The sequence below is a fragment of the Castor canadensis genome, chromosome 15, assembly GCF_047511655.1.
Source record: "Castor canadensis chromosome 15, mCasCan1.hap1v2, whole genome shotgun sequence".
In the NCBI taxonomy this organism is placed as follows: domain Eukaryota; kingdom Metazoa; phylum Chordata; class Mammalia; order Rodentia; family Castoridae; genus Castor; species Castor canadensis.
Genome location: NC_133400.1, coordinates 65774704 through 65791975, shown reverse-complemented (window position 1 = coordinate 65791975; position 17272 = coordinate 65774704). Strand labels below are relative to the sequence as shown.

The 17272-nt window shown below is 35.9% G+C and overlaps 1 protein-coding gene across 39 annotated transcripts in view; it reads left to right on the top strand.

The window, feature by feature from the left end:
• The window catches only part of Pard3 (par-3 family cell polarity regulator), a 689221-nt gene that overhangs the window by 342257 nt on the left and 329692 nt on the right, over positions 1-17272 (top strand). For 36 of the 39 annotated variants that reach the window (XM_074056357.1, XM_074056355.1, XM_074056356.1 and 33 more), the window contains 3 exons: positions 1996-2084; positions 4333-4416; positions 15853-15978. In XM_074056357.1, the coding sequence (XP_073912458.1) occupies positions 1996-2084; positions 4333-4416; positions 15853-15978 (299 nt within the window). The remainder of the gene's footprint in view (positions 1-1995; positions 2085-4332; positions 4417-15852; positions 15979-17272) is intronic. The other 3 variants (XM_074056346.1, XM_074056353.1, XM_074056343.1) reach the window with 1 other exon arrangement.

Genomic DNA, 17272 nt, shown 5'->3' with positions numbered 1-17272 from the left:
GCAACTGCACCTTAGCCTCAGGGCAGCAGATGTTTTAATACAAATGGAGTGGTGAGATCCTGTTCTGCATGCTCGGGGGAGGATGATGATGGCCACTGTGGGAACAGCACATGTGTAAATTATCAGTCAGTCTTGCACCACTGTAGTTGGGAGCTTTCATTTATGTGGCTGCTTCATAGTGCCACATAGGTGTTTCAGCTGGCGATACATCTTGGTGGGATTCTAGTGGAGCTTAAATTATAAATGAATCCTGAAACAAAATGTCCTTAACATGTACGATTATTTTTGTGTCTGACATTTGGCTTAAGCAATGTGTTAGCTTGTCTCCTTGCCCCTACTCCCAATGGAAAAGCATCCTTTGGGGAGTTGATGTTTACATTCAAAGTGCCATTCTTAGATAGGTTCAAAATGCTGTTAACCTTTGAGATGTACTATGTGCTGGTGCTTAAGAGAGATAGATGACTAAGAAGTACATATTAGAGCCTCTCAAAACACAGGATCATCAATCTTGAAGTAGCCAGGCTTCATGCAGTGCACTGCCATCCAGGATGCACAGGGTATGTCTACAACTCCTAGAAAAGATTGGTGCATTCTGCTGTTTATTTTGGTAGATTGTCAGACAAAATAATCATAGAACGTTATGAACGGCTCTACCTTCCCTTAATCTCCCTTCAGTAATTTAATAGATTGTTTTGTTTTTATTTCTGTCTTGAACCTATAGCTCTTGCTTATCATTTTGTTGGTTGATATCTCTGTTGATAACATATACACTTCTACTTTGAATCTCTCAAATCATGAGTAAAATTATAAAATTGTCCTCGAGTGGTAGACTTTTTCCTAATGTAAGTAGATTATCACATCCACAATAAAATCATTGTCAAATTTCTAAGATAGCAATAATTAAACACAACAATTAGATGTAGGCCTAACGTAGATTAAATAAATATACACTTAGTTGATTTTGGACTTCCCCAGAGACTCCTGGAGTGATTAATGGGTGCCAGACACCTTGCATTCAAGGCAAAGTACACATGAGCCTCATAACCCTTGTGTTTGGAAGATCTGAGTCTTTTTTACTTAATCATATTTGGTTAACAGGACCATTGATCTCAGTCAGGCATGTTTATCATTATTCAAATGATCTTGGAAAGCCAATTTAAATCCTCAATGAAAAGACAACAACTAAGATTATAAATTAAGAAATATTCTTAGGTGGCATTTCATTTATTTTGATGGACCATCACATTTATTCCACATGTGCCTTTTGGCATACCAGCATACGCACCCAATGTCCACAACACCTTGGAACGTATTTTTACAAAATAATGTCTTAGTCTAAGGTAGAATACAGGGTGGGGGTAGGTTACATTGCTGTTTGTACCTTTCCTTATGCTTGGTCCTTGATACATGGAAGTAAACAGATGAGATTCTTTATATGTAAATCCTGCATATCTCTACAGATGCATCATATAGGCGCCCGTGGTTAGGGTACCTTTATATGAAATTTCTCAGGATGAGGGCTTTTGTGTCTGTTATTGTACCCATTGCAGGTCTTTTTGACAAGGTGAGTTAGTAGGAACTGAAAGGTTGACAAATACCTCAAGGTTTTGGGAGTAGTTTGTAATAGTCTCAATTATTTTGATCTGCATGCATCCCCAAGTACCACATGCATTTATTTACTAATATAACATTGTAGTAATATGATTGCTTCCTAAAATAGCCAAAAAATGAAGTAAAACTGGCATAAATTCAAGCTTATTTTTCTTTCCTTTTTCCTGTAGTATCTTGTTCACCTCGTAGGAAGGCCGACTCAGGAGACTTTAAAATTCAGATTTCATGTACGCATACCTGTCTTTCATTACAGGCCATCTTCTTTAGAGGAAAAACCTAGTTAAAGTGGCTGTGATGCCTGTCAGGCTCCACTTTTATTCAGCTCCCCTCCACACTGTAGACACAAGCCTAACAGAGTGCCTGTCTGTGTCACCCTACTTCTAGGACGAGGATGGGACAGAAGACAGCAGCCGCGTCGAGCCAGTTGGACATGCTGACACTGGTTTGGAGAATATGCCCAGTTTTTCTCTGGAGTAAGTTGCTGATGGTTTTACCTAAATTTATAATATACATGTAGCATCATTAATTGCAGCAAATATCCCAAGAGCATATGGCATGCGGAATGTTTGTGCTTAGTTAAAAAATATGCCTTGTGGCCCTTTGTTTTTCCAAAGAGCATCTTTCATCTGTTGAGTTGTGTAATGTAAACAGTATAGCATGGAACTTCCCACGTACTTGTCCTGAGTTTCATGCCTTGGCAAATACTATGAAATTAGAATATTAAAGTAGTATTTGATTTAACATGTTTGTCATGTTAACAGTACTGTAAACGTGGTAGTTGTTTTCAGATTGCTTTGTTTGTCGGTATTTTGGTCATTTGTTTGTTCCTCAGCTTTTCTAAACTAAAAAATAATGTGGATATACCTATTTTACTTGAAAAACTCGGTGGATCACGTAAGCACTGGTCACTGTAGTAATGTGTATATACATTTATACACTGAAGAATCAGAATCTTTCAAGGTACTTGATCAAAAGTAGGAGGTCATAGGTTAGGTAACTTGAACATTATTTTAGATATAAAGAAAAATTTTTTCCTATATTGTCACTACTTTCCAGTTGTGTTAAATAACAGCATATTGAAAATGGAAGGTTTTCTAAGACCTTTTCCCTGGATGCCCTGAAGCAGGAAGGGCAGACATTCCAGATTTTGTCTTTGACTTTGGATAAAAGTTTGGGTATAGACATTAACATTTATATACTTAATTCTGTCTTCTCTTGGTCTTCCAAGAGAAGCTCTAAGAACCTTTGTGCTGGGATTAATCAGATTGGAGTGTTTCCATTTAAGATATGCTTACCCTGCAGAAGGAATTTTTTTTTAAGAAAGAATGTGGAAAGTTACATTATTATTAGCTGAAAAGCCAATTGTTGAAAATAAAGTGTCTAAAGTAGGATTTTGTTAAAGTCTATGAAAAATTTAAAAATTAAAGAATCTTTTTAGGTAGTTTTATTTTAGAAATATTTTAGCAGTATGTTCAAATTTTTATTTTGCCCTAATTAGTATGTGTGATTAAGCATTACTCACATTTTCTATTTTCTTTTGATTTGTATATTTGTATAATATAATATTTAGTCTTTATATTACATAAGTCAGGCAGTCATACTATATAAGATAACCTCAGGGTTTTATGTGAGAAATACTGTTGAAAAGTTGGCATTTTTGCATTATATAAAAACTATATATTGTGATTTTTGCCAAGTCCACTGGTAGTCATTTATGGTTTTCAGGTTGCTTACGGTAGATATTTAATTGAAGTACCATTTCCAAATATTGATAGCATAGGCCTCTGTTACAGTATGTATATATGCAGAAATCTACAATGAATGTAAATGTCTTATATAGTTTATAATTTTACATTCTCCAAACTATACTTATTTTTATTAAACTCCAGGTAATATAGTAGTGAAGATTTATGAAAGTGGCTTGAACAATACGTAGAATGCTCTGCTCCTTACACAAAAGTCTTTAGTTATTTAAAAGAAGTTACTTCCTGTGATATAAATAACTTCATAACTTTAAAGATCAATTCCAAACACTGAGGACAATTATTTGATTTTCGGTGGGTGCCTTCGTATTGGAGAATGGAGCGTCATGCCCCACACTTGCAGTGTTCTCATAGCCGTTTAGAAAATAGTGACTTTGATTCATTATAGAAGAATGAACAATGCAGACTATGGGGATTGCCTCTGGACTGTCCCCTGCAGGTGAAAACTTGGATTATTGAAACTTGACCTCACTGGATTATTGCGAGGATCAATGATGTGACATACATGAGAGCACTTTGTAAATTATCAAGTGCTGTGTGTAGCTGCAACCCCTTCATTCAGCTGATCTTTAAAGTTTTTGAAATAAATCCTAGGGTAGAATTTTTCAGTGGAAGTCTAGAGATTTGATTGCAAAGCATGAACTCATCTTATTCTGAAGAGATGGTCCAGGAGAAATGTTTCTGTGTCATTCTTAATGTAGTTATTTCTGGTGGTTGCTCTCCCCCCATGCCATCAGACTAGTGTTCAGGTATGTAGACTTTGGTGTTGCCTCCATCACCATGCTTAAATTCCCAAATATATATGTATATGCGTGTGTGCCTGGTGGGGCTTGTGTTTTTTTCTCTTTTTGTTGTTTTTTTGTGTGTCTGTGTTGTGGCGGTTTTTGTTTGTTTTGGTTTCGATTTTGGTTTGTTTACAGTACATGTTCATGCTCCCTCATTCATCATTGTCTCACAGTGATATGGTAAAGCTCGTACAAGTCCCCAACGATGGAGGGCCTCTGGGAATCCATGTAGTGCCTTTCAGTGCTCGAGGCGGCAGGTAACGTATCTTGGAGGTTTTTAATTGAATCATAATGTGGAGTGTTTTATCTTCATTGATGCTCAGATAAAGAGTGGTGTTGACTTAGCATATGCTTAATGGAAGACATTTTCACTTGAGGGCAAATGCTATTTCATTCCTATCTTACGTGCCCTAATCACAGAAGGCACTTAGCCGAATGAAGAGAGGTTTTGCAGGCATAGGAATCAATAGTGTATTTTAACTTCCAAATATGTTTATTGTTCATTACATCTGATTAAACATTTGACTTTGCTGTAAATTGATGATAGACTTAAGAGTCAGAACTCTACCTGGAATTGCAAAGTTAGGGATAGCTTATTGCACTTACCTGGAAAAATTCATCCAATAAAAATTACTTAGATAACTTTTGTGATGATTACTTTTAAATTTGTCTTTATGGATGTTTGGTTCTTCAATTTTATAAGACCTTAATTATTTTTTTAAAAACTCTTTGAATTTGAAACTTTAGAGCAATGGGAGATAATCTCCAAACACTCGAAATGTCCTAAATTCTGTGTGTGCCTCAGGACTGAACACAGCATGCATCTTTAAAACCGCAAGTGCTGTAGGAATTTCCTTGAGTGTGCCTTTTTTCTTCTATGAAAGAACCATCGCATTTTTTGTTTTGATGTATTTAAGTAGTGTGAATTAATTTTGCCACTAATACCTAGTGGGCTTCTGTTATAGCTAAGTGGAGGTCATTCCAAGCTTCCCCTTTAAATTTTCTTTTCATGAGTAAAAAGTGGAGGAGGTTGGAAAGTAGCCTTTAGACCAGTGACTAGGGACCTAGATCAGTGGCTGAGAGACTAGAACAGTGGTTGTGACTCTATAACAATTACTGAGAGCCTAGAACATTCACTGGGGACCTAGAACCATGTCTGAGAACTTACAATAATGAACGAGAACCTAGAATGATGACAAGAGAGTTAGAACACTGAGAACCTAGAACAGTGACTGAGAAACCAGAGCAGTGCCTGAGAGCTTAGAAGAGAAAGTGTTTGAGAACTTAGAATGGCGATTGAGAACTGGAACAAGAGAGATGCTACAACCTTGAGAATCTAGGATAGTGACCGAGAACCTAGAACGGTGTCTGAGAGCCTAGAACACACATCATAGAGTATAAACTATAAGTGTATGATTCAATATGCATTTTATTTCTTGATAGCAGTATTTCAGCAATTTTCCCACCTTCCTGTTAAACATTAATAACTGTGACAAGTCTAGATTTTATTGCTTTGGTAAAGCATACAGATTCTGGAATGTCCTGAAGTTGAAACTTTGATTTACTTTGAACTCAGCTAGAGTAAGTACTTCATACCATGATGTGAAATTCAGCTTAAATTTTTGAGTCCAGTTTTATGCACAGAGTTGCAGCTGCTTTCATTTTCCCCTCTGTCTCTCTTTTATTATCATTTTTTCTTAATTTCTGGAGAAGCATTAAAATTTCTTCAAAGAATTTCGGTTAAACAATGTTAGTTATTTTCACAGGAGTCCTTGCCTTTATTTTCTTTTAAAAAATGTTTAAAATGATCTCAAAAGTTAAATTTTAAAAATGTTTTCATGATAGGAAAAAAAGGCAAGAAGGTAAAAGATGTATGGCTTATAGCTTGCCAATATTACTATACCTTAAACTTCCTGTAAAACATAGCTTATCACAAATAAGATGTGTTTGAATCAACTTTGAACCAGTATTTTAATTACAAACATGTTATTTTCTGTCATTTATTACACATTTCCTACCTCAGTGTGAAAGGCTATTAGGATAAAGTAAACAAATGAAGAGCCTAAAGCAAAAGGAGAATAAGATAGAGAAATAAATCTGCTAGACAGGTTAATTCAAAGGGGGACATTTCCTAACTCACCATAATTACGGGGTACCATAGCACTGAGTTTTCACACACTGAACACCTTGAAGTAAACAAGGTGTCCTGTTGCAGAGCTAGAAGTTGTTCTATGGTGAGTCATTTTTAATTCCTATTAACTTGACAATCAAAATCATGGACAGTTTTCCTGTATAAAGGACAAAGATTTTGATTTAAGGAAAACAGATCCTTTATAAGCCCCTTTCAATGTGACCAGTTTTCATGTGGAAACAGAAATGTTTTGGTTTCATCGAACTTTTGTGTTTTGTCTTCAGTTTTCCACATGGGCTTGATAGGTGTGGTTCTTAAAGGTTAGGTGGACAGTGGGAGGGAACCAACAGGTGGCTGCTCAGATTCGTAGATATTCATCTTCAGGAGCCCAGACACACCCATAAGTGCTTTAAAGCAGGTTATTTTCCATCAGTCAGAAACCCTTCCAAGCACATACCGCAAGATGATTCCTTTGTTAGGTGCTAGGATTCAAAGAGGAATGGGGCACCGTCTTCCTGTAAGGATTTGCAGTCTGGATGGAATGATAGCTGTAAAATCACACAATTGCATAATTTGTGTGGTAAATGTTGATATAGCTATACCATAGGTGATATCTGAGCCTATTGAGGAAGAATTGATTGGATTAGGTGAGTGAAGCTGGCTTTCTGTGGAAGGTGAGTTTGAATGTGATAGCAGTTTATAAAGGGAGTGCAGCAACTCCATGGTGGTTGCAAGGCACATTAAGTGATGCAGTATAGCAGAAAGAAGTAATTGAGTGGAACTTGTGAAGAAATTGCACATATATCTAGTGGGAATATAAGAATACATGTTCATGGTACATAAGTTGAAATCTCCAAGAATAACTTCAGTGCTACAAAATTCCAATCATCCATGGGCCTTCTCAATTTTGGTAATGTAACCAATTTAATAACTCTTACTAATACTTAATTTTTTTAAATAAAAGTGACACATAGCTATCAGTATTGCTTTGTCATTTGGATTTTTTTTCCTTCGGCACCTGGGATTTGAACTCAGGACTTTGCACTTGCTAGGCAGGCATCTACTACTGCCTGAGCCATGCCTCAAACCCTTCACTTAGGTTTTCAAAGTCAAAAAGTACCAGGTTATTATTCCAAATAATAATCACATATTGTATAGAGAAGGAATACCCTGAAGACTACCTCAGATGTCATGTGTAATTAAGGAAAATAGCAATTTAAACTTGTGAAATCCATGTTAGAGAGAGTTTTAAAGTCACTTAGCTATTATAATCCATGATGAACAATTGTTTTTCTAAACAAGGATCTTGCCAGCCCCACTTTACATAGGCTGTTTTCTGGAGTAGATTGCATGATGTGCCAGTGACAATGAGTTCCTCTCCCAGTCTTTCCTTGGGTGACTTCTGGGTGACCTCTTCTTGATACTTAGAACTGAAGACAAATAGAAACAGAGACAGTATTATCTTCCCCTTGATGCTGGTGTTCCTTACCCATTCCTGTACATCCTATATGTATCATATATATTTCTAGGACCTAGGCATAGATACTGGATCATAAGACTTAATAAAACTTGCTCAGCAAAGAAACAAATTCTCCCATAACTATCCACATTAGCTATGTCATTGCTAGATTAAAAACAAAACAACAGGCCAAGAAGTATGAGGGTGTATGCCTGTAATCTGAGCACTTGGGAGACTGAGGAAGGAGAATCTTGAGGTCAATGCCAGCCTGGCTTACATAGTGAGACCCTGTTTCAAAAACTATAATAGAAATTTGAAAATAATAGTAGATTAGCAATGACATCTCCTGGCCTGCCTAATGTTTAATGAGTTTCCTGAAACTTTCCTATGAAATGGATAAATGGTTATAATATCATGTTAAGTCCATGCATAGCAAGTACGTACAAAGCAAGATAGAAAATTGTTTACTGAAATAGGGTCAGGGCACTTAAAAAATAATAAAATATTTGTATCTGGTTTTGAGGGACTTCTCTGAGAGATATGTATGTAACAAGATGTGTGCCAAGTGCCATAGGGGTTTAGGAGAAGTAGGTTTGTTATGTATTGGGTATTATGTAACCCCTCAGGTAAGCAATTCAACTTGACCCATTTTTTGAAGGACATATGGGACTTATCCGAATGACTTTGTTCTGTAAAGACAGCCATGCCAGGAGGAGGGTATATAGAAGGAAGATGCTACATACAAGTGCATGGTTTGGTGGGAAATAATGAGTAAATTATTTGAATTAGAAAGTGTTAAAGATGGAGAGGTTTTTATTATTCTTACTCAGGCTCTGCAATCTACTTTATAGTTAAGCTTCCAAATCTTTTCTCCTATGGAAACAGGTGTGACTAAAACATAGTCTCAGTTAAGCACAGGCTGCTGCTTTGTATCTTTCTGTAATGGACATTTCAACTTATATACATCTAAGTTTATTCTTCTTTTGCAGTACTAGGGGACTGAACTGAGGACCTAATGCTTGCTAGGCAAGTTTTCTACCACTTGAGCCCACACCCTGAGCTCCCAGCCCCCATGTTTATTCTCTAATCTGTGGCATTTAGAAGTTTTTCATTCTATTTTTTCTTAAGGAAATAGTAGTAATATGTTTGTATTTGGTAATTTTATTTAAGGATGGTTTGTGTATGTGTGTGTGTGTTTGTGTGTTTTTTTTTTGATCTGTGATCTATGAGTTACTATTCCTGGAGCTGGGGATATTCCCCATTAGGTATGGGTGAACTTTTGGTAAAGAGCCATATGTTCAGTCTTTGACATGGGCCATTGATGTTCTGTTACAACTACTCGTACACATTGTACTATGAAATTAGCCATCCATGTAATATAAACAAATAATCATGGTCGTGTTCCAATGAAGCTTCATGTACAAAGAAACATGCTGGCCAATTTGACTCATGGGCTGCAGTTTGCCACTCTGTCCCTTTAAGGAACCAAATGAATAAAAATACTGTGCACATGGGGTTTACATTCTAGTATTCATCATATCCAAAATTCCTTTATCTCTGGTTTTTGTTCATACATAGGGGTTGGGCAGCAGTGCACAGCTTTTTCATTTTCACTCATTGGCTGATAAAATCTCTTTCGTTATAACTAGACATTATTTCCTACAGATATAACCCAGTTCTCACCAATTTCCAGAAAAAGGAAAATAGATAAACTAAACATATTTATCGTCTTGTGCTTAGTAAAATGTATTCACATAAATAACTCTCCTTCCTAATATCTGAATCCCAATCATAGGACAGTCTATGTCCCACATAGCTAGGAAATCAATCCTGGTGTGATGGTATGTGGTTGTGTGTGTGCACACACACATGCACACACATCCTGTGGTTTTAGATTTCTGCTACTGGCTTTACTTATTAATTGCTTCTTATTTTTAGCATATGTACCATTTGATTGTCTTGTTAACTTTGATTTTTATCCTACATGGTTTTTCAAGCATTTGTCTTCAGCTTGAGTGTCAGGTGAAGGACTAATTCACTGGCTTTATTAAATGTTTCTTTCATTACATTTCTCTAGACTTTGTTTTCTTTCTTATGTTATTATCTATGAATTCTACCATCTAAGCTAAAAAAATTACATACCTAAGAATATTTTATAATTTTTAGTTTTCCTAAAGCTCGAATATTTAGGAAATGATTAAAACAATACTATTGGAAAATATGTATTCTTATATAGATTACTGTTTATATTGGATAATTTCCACCTCAAATTTAAACTAAAGTTCCTCTTTCTCCAAAATTAGTAGACAAATATCTTTGGAAGTTCTCGATAACATACTCCTCCATTTAATTATTCAAGAAAAATATGAGATTGACTTTCTCTTCTAAGATTTTCATGATTATAATTATTATTAGTTGTAACCCTTAGCTCATGTAATGCATATTTTAACACATTTCTCATTAGAAACTTTGTATTCCTTTTATGTTTAATCAATCACTGACCTGATCATGTGTTAAGTTAATTTGTTGTTGGCAAAGGACTTGTTAAGGAACAGTTCATGATACCCAGGTGGAACCAAGAATTGCCTTTTTACTAATGTAGCCATTGGCAAATTCACTTCACTTAGCCTTAGTCTCTACATGTGTGGGATGGGAATAATACCACTTTTGAGTGGTTTCAATAAGAAGATATGTAGAAATCATTTAGCAAGTTACTTGGCACAGGCAGCTAATAGTGTGATCAGATCATAAGAATATATTTTATGTTTAACTTCTGTTATGTTGCCTTAAAATTCTCTGGAGTATTAATTGATACAAAGGATCATTTTTCTTTTATCAGGAATCTTAGAGAAAATTTATTAGTGCACTATAAATTTGAGACTCCCAATACACACTTGTTTAGTTAATTGGGTACATATGTTAATGAAGAGTTAGAGTCAATTTGAAGTTTATGAAGCTAGCTCAGAATAAAAATGCTCTTGAACTTTGAGTACTCAATTTTATCTTAATTACTTTTGTAAAAACACAATTTAACTTTACTGGATCAATAGTCTTTTGCCTGAAAGTTTTCCATTGTGCATTCTCAAGTATAGACACATTTATTATATGAAAGGACCATAATACATGCATTTATTTAGAGAGAATAATATTATGCTACATTTTGATAAATCCTGTATTTTAAAAGTGTAGTAGAATAATGTCTGTCATTTTTGCCTTCATCTGAAGAAACTCCCATTTTTGCTTATCTATTTTGGCTGTTCCTTCTCATTTATTAAATTAATCAATTATTTTTTGTGGCAAGTTGGGATTTAACGTAGGGTCTTGCAAATTCTAGGCAAATGCCTAGAACTACACCCCCATCCCAAACATATTTTAAAAATCAAGATTTTAATTTTAACTAGGAGTGTCTTTAAACTTTGTTTAGTGGCTGTCTGTATGTCCGTTGGCCATGGTTGTCAGGGTTTGTGTAGGTAATTGCTGGCCCCCCTGCGTGGCACACAGGGAGGTGATGGCTTCTTGTTGATAGGATCCCCTTCTGCCTATTCATACTCCGCCTTCACTACAGTTGTGGTGTTTATACGGTGTCAGCTTTTATTAACATGAATTATGATCATTTCCATACAGCTGGGTAACAGTTGTGGGAGTTTACATGATCAAAGCAAAACTCAGACTAACTCAGCCAATTTAGATGTCAATAAAACATTTGTTACTTATTTTCAGTTTTAGCATTTGTTGTAATTTATACTTAGAATTGAAAATGTTAACATGTGTGACTGAGTTTGTTTTAATTAAGTGTATAATTAGGCTAATGAACCTTGTAAAAATGTAGTGGTGCAATCCTTAATATAATCTAAGCAGTTAAATTTCTAATTATGCATCCAAAATCACATACAAAGATGTAGCACTTTTCAAGGGCTAGCTTCCCTCGGTTGTGTTCGTCCTTGTTGTTTTTTTTTTTTTTTTTTAGAGATATTGTTCAAAAACTACAAGGAAAAGCTTGAAAGAAATATGTAATTGCATTTTTTTTATTTTAGGAAAATTATTTGGAATTGAGATTTGTATACAGTGAATACAGTATTTCCTTCCTTTGCTGCTTTCTCCCTCTCCCTGCCCCCGTCTTTTAGCCAAAATTTGAAAAAAATAAAAAACTATAGTAAACAGTATAAGAAGAGTAGAAGGTTTCAGACTGATGAGAAAAACATCCATTGCTTGAAAAGCAGAGAGTCAAGTAGAGTTTTCACTAGGTTCCTAGAGGAGGTGAAGAAATGACTATAGGGTTCAGTCATTTCTCCATTAATGGAGATTAATTTCTCCATTAATCTGCCTGACCCCATTAATAATGCACCAGCTCTTTTCTGCTGTCTGAATTGGCAGCAACCAGTCTGGGGTCGTTCTGATACTGGAATCATTCCCCAGAGATACCACCCCGTATGCCACCCCTTTTGCTTTTCACCCAGTGGCAGCTTCTGCTCAATGTGGTTGCCTCCATAGGAAATGCTGGCACTAACTGCCAGGAAGAAAAGCGGTTCTGTACACCAGCACGCTGGCATGCCCACAAGTCCAGAACCTCAGTAGGTACAGTGATTCCAATGCAAGTGTTGTGGAAGCCACACCACCTCAGGTACTTGATTCTTTATTACTTCAGCACAAACTCTAGGTGCTGGGTTGAGTTTGCAAATCTATACCTCAGTTGTACCATTCCGTTGGAGATAGCTTTAAATCGGGAGTGGCAGATATGGAAATTGATGGCTTATACTCATCCTTTTCCAGAATCATGAAAGTGTCTATTGTTGCCACTTCCTGTGTATTTCTCTTCAGAGCTTTTTTCATTCTCAGGCTTGCTGTTGTCAGTGCAGTTTTCTTGTGAAGGTTTTTTTTTTTTTTTTTGTAATCATTCATTCCCATTTCTTTGGTAATCATTTTCACATAGTGGAGTGAATGAGATAACTTTGCAGATTGTACCACTGTACTTTTGAGTTAATTCTTTGTTCTTAAGAAACCAGCAAGTACTAACTTCACCTTAATTCATTCTGTTCCTGGTTCCCTGATCTCTTGCTGTGTCACTCAGGCTGCAGCTCTTTCTCTGAGGCCCCCCCCCCACCCCATCCCACACGTTATCTAGATGCCAAAACTGAATGAAAGGGCTCTGAAACTTATGTGACTATTGTAGTGATGTTGGATGCTAAGCTTGGGTTTCCATTATGTGTTCTTTCACTGTGATGGTGCATTTTTTTTTTTTATGGTTTGTAACGTTTTCCTTTATGTTAGGATTACTGATGCATTTGGCCATACAGAAGAACTAATTCAGAAGGTTAGCCATTCAATAAATGAAACACAGACTGTTTTTTACTTTAGACTGCTATTTATAGGTTGATTGCCAGGAAAAAAATATTTTTTTAAATGAGTATAAATCCATTCATCTATTTATCTGAAAAAAATTATGGATGTCACAGAGTTGAAATACAGATTTTTAAGTTATACTTTTCATTTGTATTCATTCCTTCATTTGGTTAGTTTGTTACTACTTAGTTACTTTGTTAGAAACAAATGTTAACTATATTTGGCCTAGGCTTGCTTCAGACTCCTGAATTTAAGTGATCCTCCTACATTTTCCTCCCAAGTAACTCAGGTTACAGGTGTAAACCACTGTGTCTAGAAGGCAGGTTTGTTTGTATTTTAGTTTGTTTGTTTGTTTTTGCTAGAGATTGAACCCAGAGCTTTGTGCTTAGTTACACTATTTAAACTCTCATAAATACTGAAAGGACCTATTGGAAATAAATTCACAAATTTAAGCTAATAATCAGAACTAGTTAAATATAGTCAATATGTATTTCTCTAGAAACTTTTGGGGGGCTGTTTTAAATTACACAAAATACTTCAGAATGATAGAACAAGCTAATTCTTTATCATTTTAGGTTATAATAATGTTATAATCGTATTGAGAAATCATTTATGATTCCCATAATTAAAATCATTATTTTCTAATTAACCAGAGTCAGTCTTGATATAGCATTTTTATTATAGGTACTGAATACATGCTCTTTAAAATATAGATGTGTGCATGTCTATAATCCCAGCATTCAGGAGACTGAGGCGGGAGGATGGGAAGTTTGATCCAGCCTGGGCCACATGGGGAGACCCTGCTCCAAATCATGCACCCAGAAACAAAGAATGTTCTTGGTCTATAGAGGTAATTTTTTGTAGTAGGTGTGCCAGCATACATATGGTTATATTAGAATTATCTGTGGATGATTATCTTTGCCTTCAAGCTCTTCTTTCCCTTGTTGGTTTGAAGATAAAGTCACCAGATGACTTCACATTCCAATTGTAGCAGTAATTGATTTAATTTGACTTTTTCATATAACTCTTCTCTAGTCACTAGAATCCTAGATACATCCTGTTTTTTTTTTTTGAGACAATTTCTCACTGTGCAGCCCAAGCTGGCCTAGAACTCTTTGTATACCCCAGGTTGGCTTTGAACTCACAGTTCTCCTGCTTCAGTCTTCTGAATGCTCAGATTGCAGGCATGCATCACTATATATGACTGATATAGCTTAACAATTTGCTGAATTCCTATGACTGAACACTGTTCAACTGAAAACAGAAACAAGCTTAAGCCCATAGGTAAGCCAAAGGAGTCAGATTGTGGACATGCTAACATTTTGATAATAACTTAATTATTGGTCTCACATATTACAGAATCTCTTCCTTCTAAATATGGAATGAGACACTTAAGTTGCTCATGCAACTAAATCAGTATACCTTATTCATGCCTTTGAGTTAAGTTTTATATGTAGACTTAGTTCTAATATGTGGAAGTAAGAAACTAGAAATTGCCTGCATCACTTTTTTAATCATTCACTACTAGTATTTTTAGAATTAACTAATAGATGCTTATCCTCAACTGGAAAATTTGCAAAGGACAACTTAAGCATTACCTCGTTAGTGTTCTTGCAAGTTGGCATACTTGACCTTAGGATCAAACCTCTTTAATATATTTAATTATAAGCATTAAAATGAACTTAATCAATGAGATTATAAATATTCATGAAAGAAACAAGGTTAAATTGCAAAATAACAAGGGAAACGGGACTTTTGCTTCAATTTCATTTCATATCTGTTCAATGGCATCTTTATTATAATGATACCTTAATGAAAAAGCTCTACCTGTAAATTCTATTCATTTGTATTCTATTTTGCAAAAAGCTTGTTAGAGATATGAGGCTTGTTTGCCTCCACTAAATTCAGCCATCCATTCATCCATTTGTCACTTAATCAGCACTTCCTACTAGCCAAGTGTGTGAGTGTGTATTACTGAATCCCATCTTCTCGGATCACACAATGCAATAGTAGAGATGAGGTGGAGGAGATAAATAGTTGCAGGAAAGATATAATAATTACCGCCAAAGTAACTCTAACAGGTTCATTCAAAGGCCTCTTTTAGCCTGAAGCTTGAGAACACATGTGGAAGGGGTGAATGGTGACTGGAAGGATTCACATCATTTACTGATTTTGTTCCATTTTTTTTTCTCAAATGGAAATCCTAGCAACTAATTACTTCCCTTAGTTGAGAGACCTAACAAGTTTTGAAATTCCAAGTAATAGACCTTATTGTCGATTTCAAATGCCATGCACAGAGGCGCTTCTATTTTTGAAGTTTTTTCTATTAACCTTCTCAAACCTACAGTGCAATGAGTTTGACCAACCCTCATTACCTTTGCTGTAACAGAAAGACAGAGGTTGCCATCAGCAGCATATCACACAAAACCACCAAAGCCATTCACAAAAACGTGCTCACTTAACCCTTAGGCAGGCTCTGTTTGGGGCATTTTTAAACGTAGAGAGTAGTATGCATTAGTTTCAGGATTGTAATACTGACGGCCCAGAAAATGATTTCTTACATTTATTGAAAGGGTCCATTTCTACAGATCATTTAGATGGTCGTGATATTTGTCTTAGTGTTATTTTAAAATGTATTAGTAGGGATTTAATGCATTCCTTTATAGTGGAGTGTTTGTAAATACAATACCAGCATTAGACAACAGGACGTTGTGCATAGTGGAAATATTGCATGTGTAATCATTTACATTCTTAATGTTCCAGAACCCTGGGGTTATTAGTAAAACGACTGGAGAAAGGTGGCAAAGCTGAACAAGAAAACCTTTTTCATGAGAACGATTGCATTGTCAGGATTAATGATGGTGACCTTCGAAATAGAAGATTTGAACAGTAAGTGTGTGGTGGCACTGAGGTCCTGCATGCTGTAGGTTGATGGAGCGTGGTCAACTGAAATGCTCCCATGTGTCCCTGAGCGCTGGGTACTAGAGAGGAGTGTTTTATGCCATTATCTAGCTTTTAAAATTTTAATCAAACTCAAGGTAATTACTACATTAGACTATGCTTCAGAATGCCCTCTGACCAACAGAGTTCTTCTTAAAATATTATGGGCCCAATTTAGGCTTTGCAATTCTGTTGGTTTCTCACCTTTCATAAAATTTTTTTCTGTGCTCGTTTGTGTTATACTTGAATAATGTCCCTCAGCACAAATAAGCAGAAAAAGCTTCTTTGAACCACGATATTGTGTCTTATTCAGAGTTTCTTTATCCTGACTCAAGCCCCTATTCAATTAAAAAAAACAAAACAAAACCCTAAATGTTGGCTATTTCAGTGAGTAAAAGTCTTAAGAACTTGGGGTGAGGTTGGAGGCGTGGCTCAAGTGGTAAAGCACCTGCATAGCAAGTGCAAAACCCTGAGTTCCCATCTCAGTACTGTGAAAAAAAAAAAAAAAAACAACAACAACTTGGGCTGAGATCTGACTGGGAACTGCATGAGATGGAGATGCCTCTCAGGCTGGTGGTGGGATAGCCCTAGAACTCCACTGCTGGTAACATTTGGAATCATTGAGGCTTGATTGGTGTTCTGTGTTCTTCCTCCCATCTCCCCAGGCCTGTAGATGGAACCCAGCTCTTGCTTATGCTAGATAAGTGCTCTACTGCTGAACTACAAACCCAGATGATTTTGTTGTTGTTATTGTTGTGTTGTGTTTTGCTTTTGGAGACTAGTGTTCTTGAGATTTTTGCATATATACACTAATTTTGATGATAAGTGAGTGGATGGTTATTTGCTTTCTAAATATATTAATACAAATATTTCTTTGAAAACTCATATGGCTACTTTGTAAAGAAATATGCTTTTTACAAATTGTATTGGATACATAGCTGGCATAAATTGAGAAACCCCTTTGAAAATTGACTTAGTTATTAATAAAGATAGGACTGTATAATAGGTACAGTGTGTGAGGGGGTACTTGTGGAAGGGGGAAGGGTAAACTAAGGAGATTAAGATGAGGGAATATGGTTGATGGACTTCATATATGAAATAGAAAAAAGCAACCTCTTGCAATTGCTTTAAGTGGGTTGGGGAGATGGTTGAGGGGGTGAATGGTAATAGGTAATAGGTAATTACAAATAGGTAAGCCTATTTGTAATTGTCACAATGAATCCCCCCTGTACGAGGAATATAT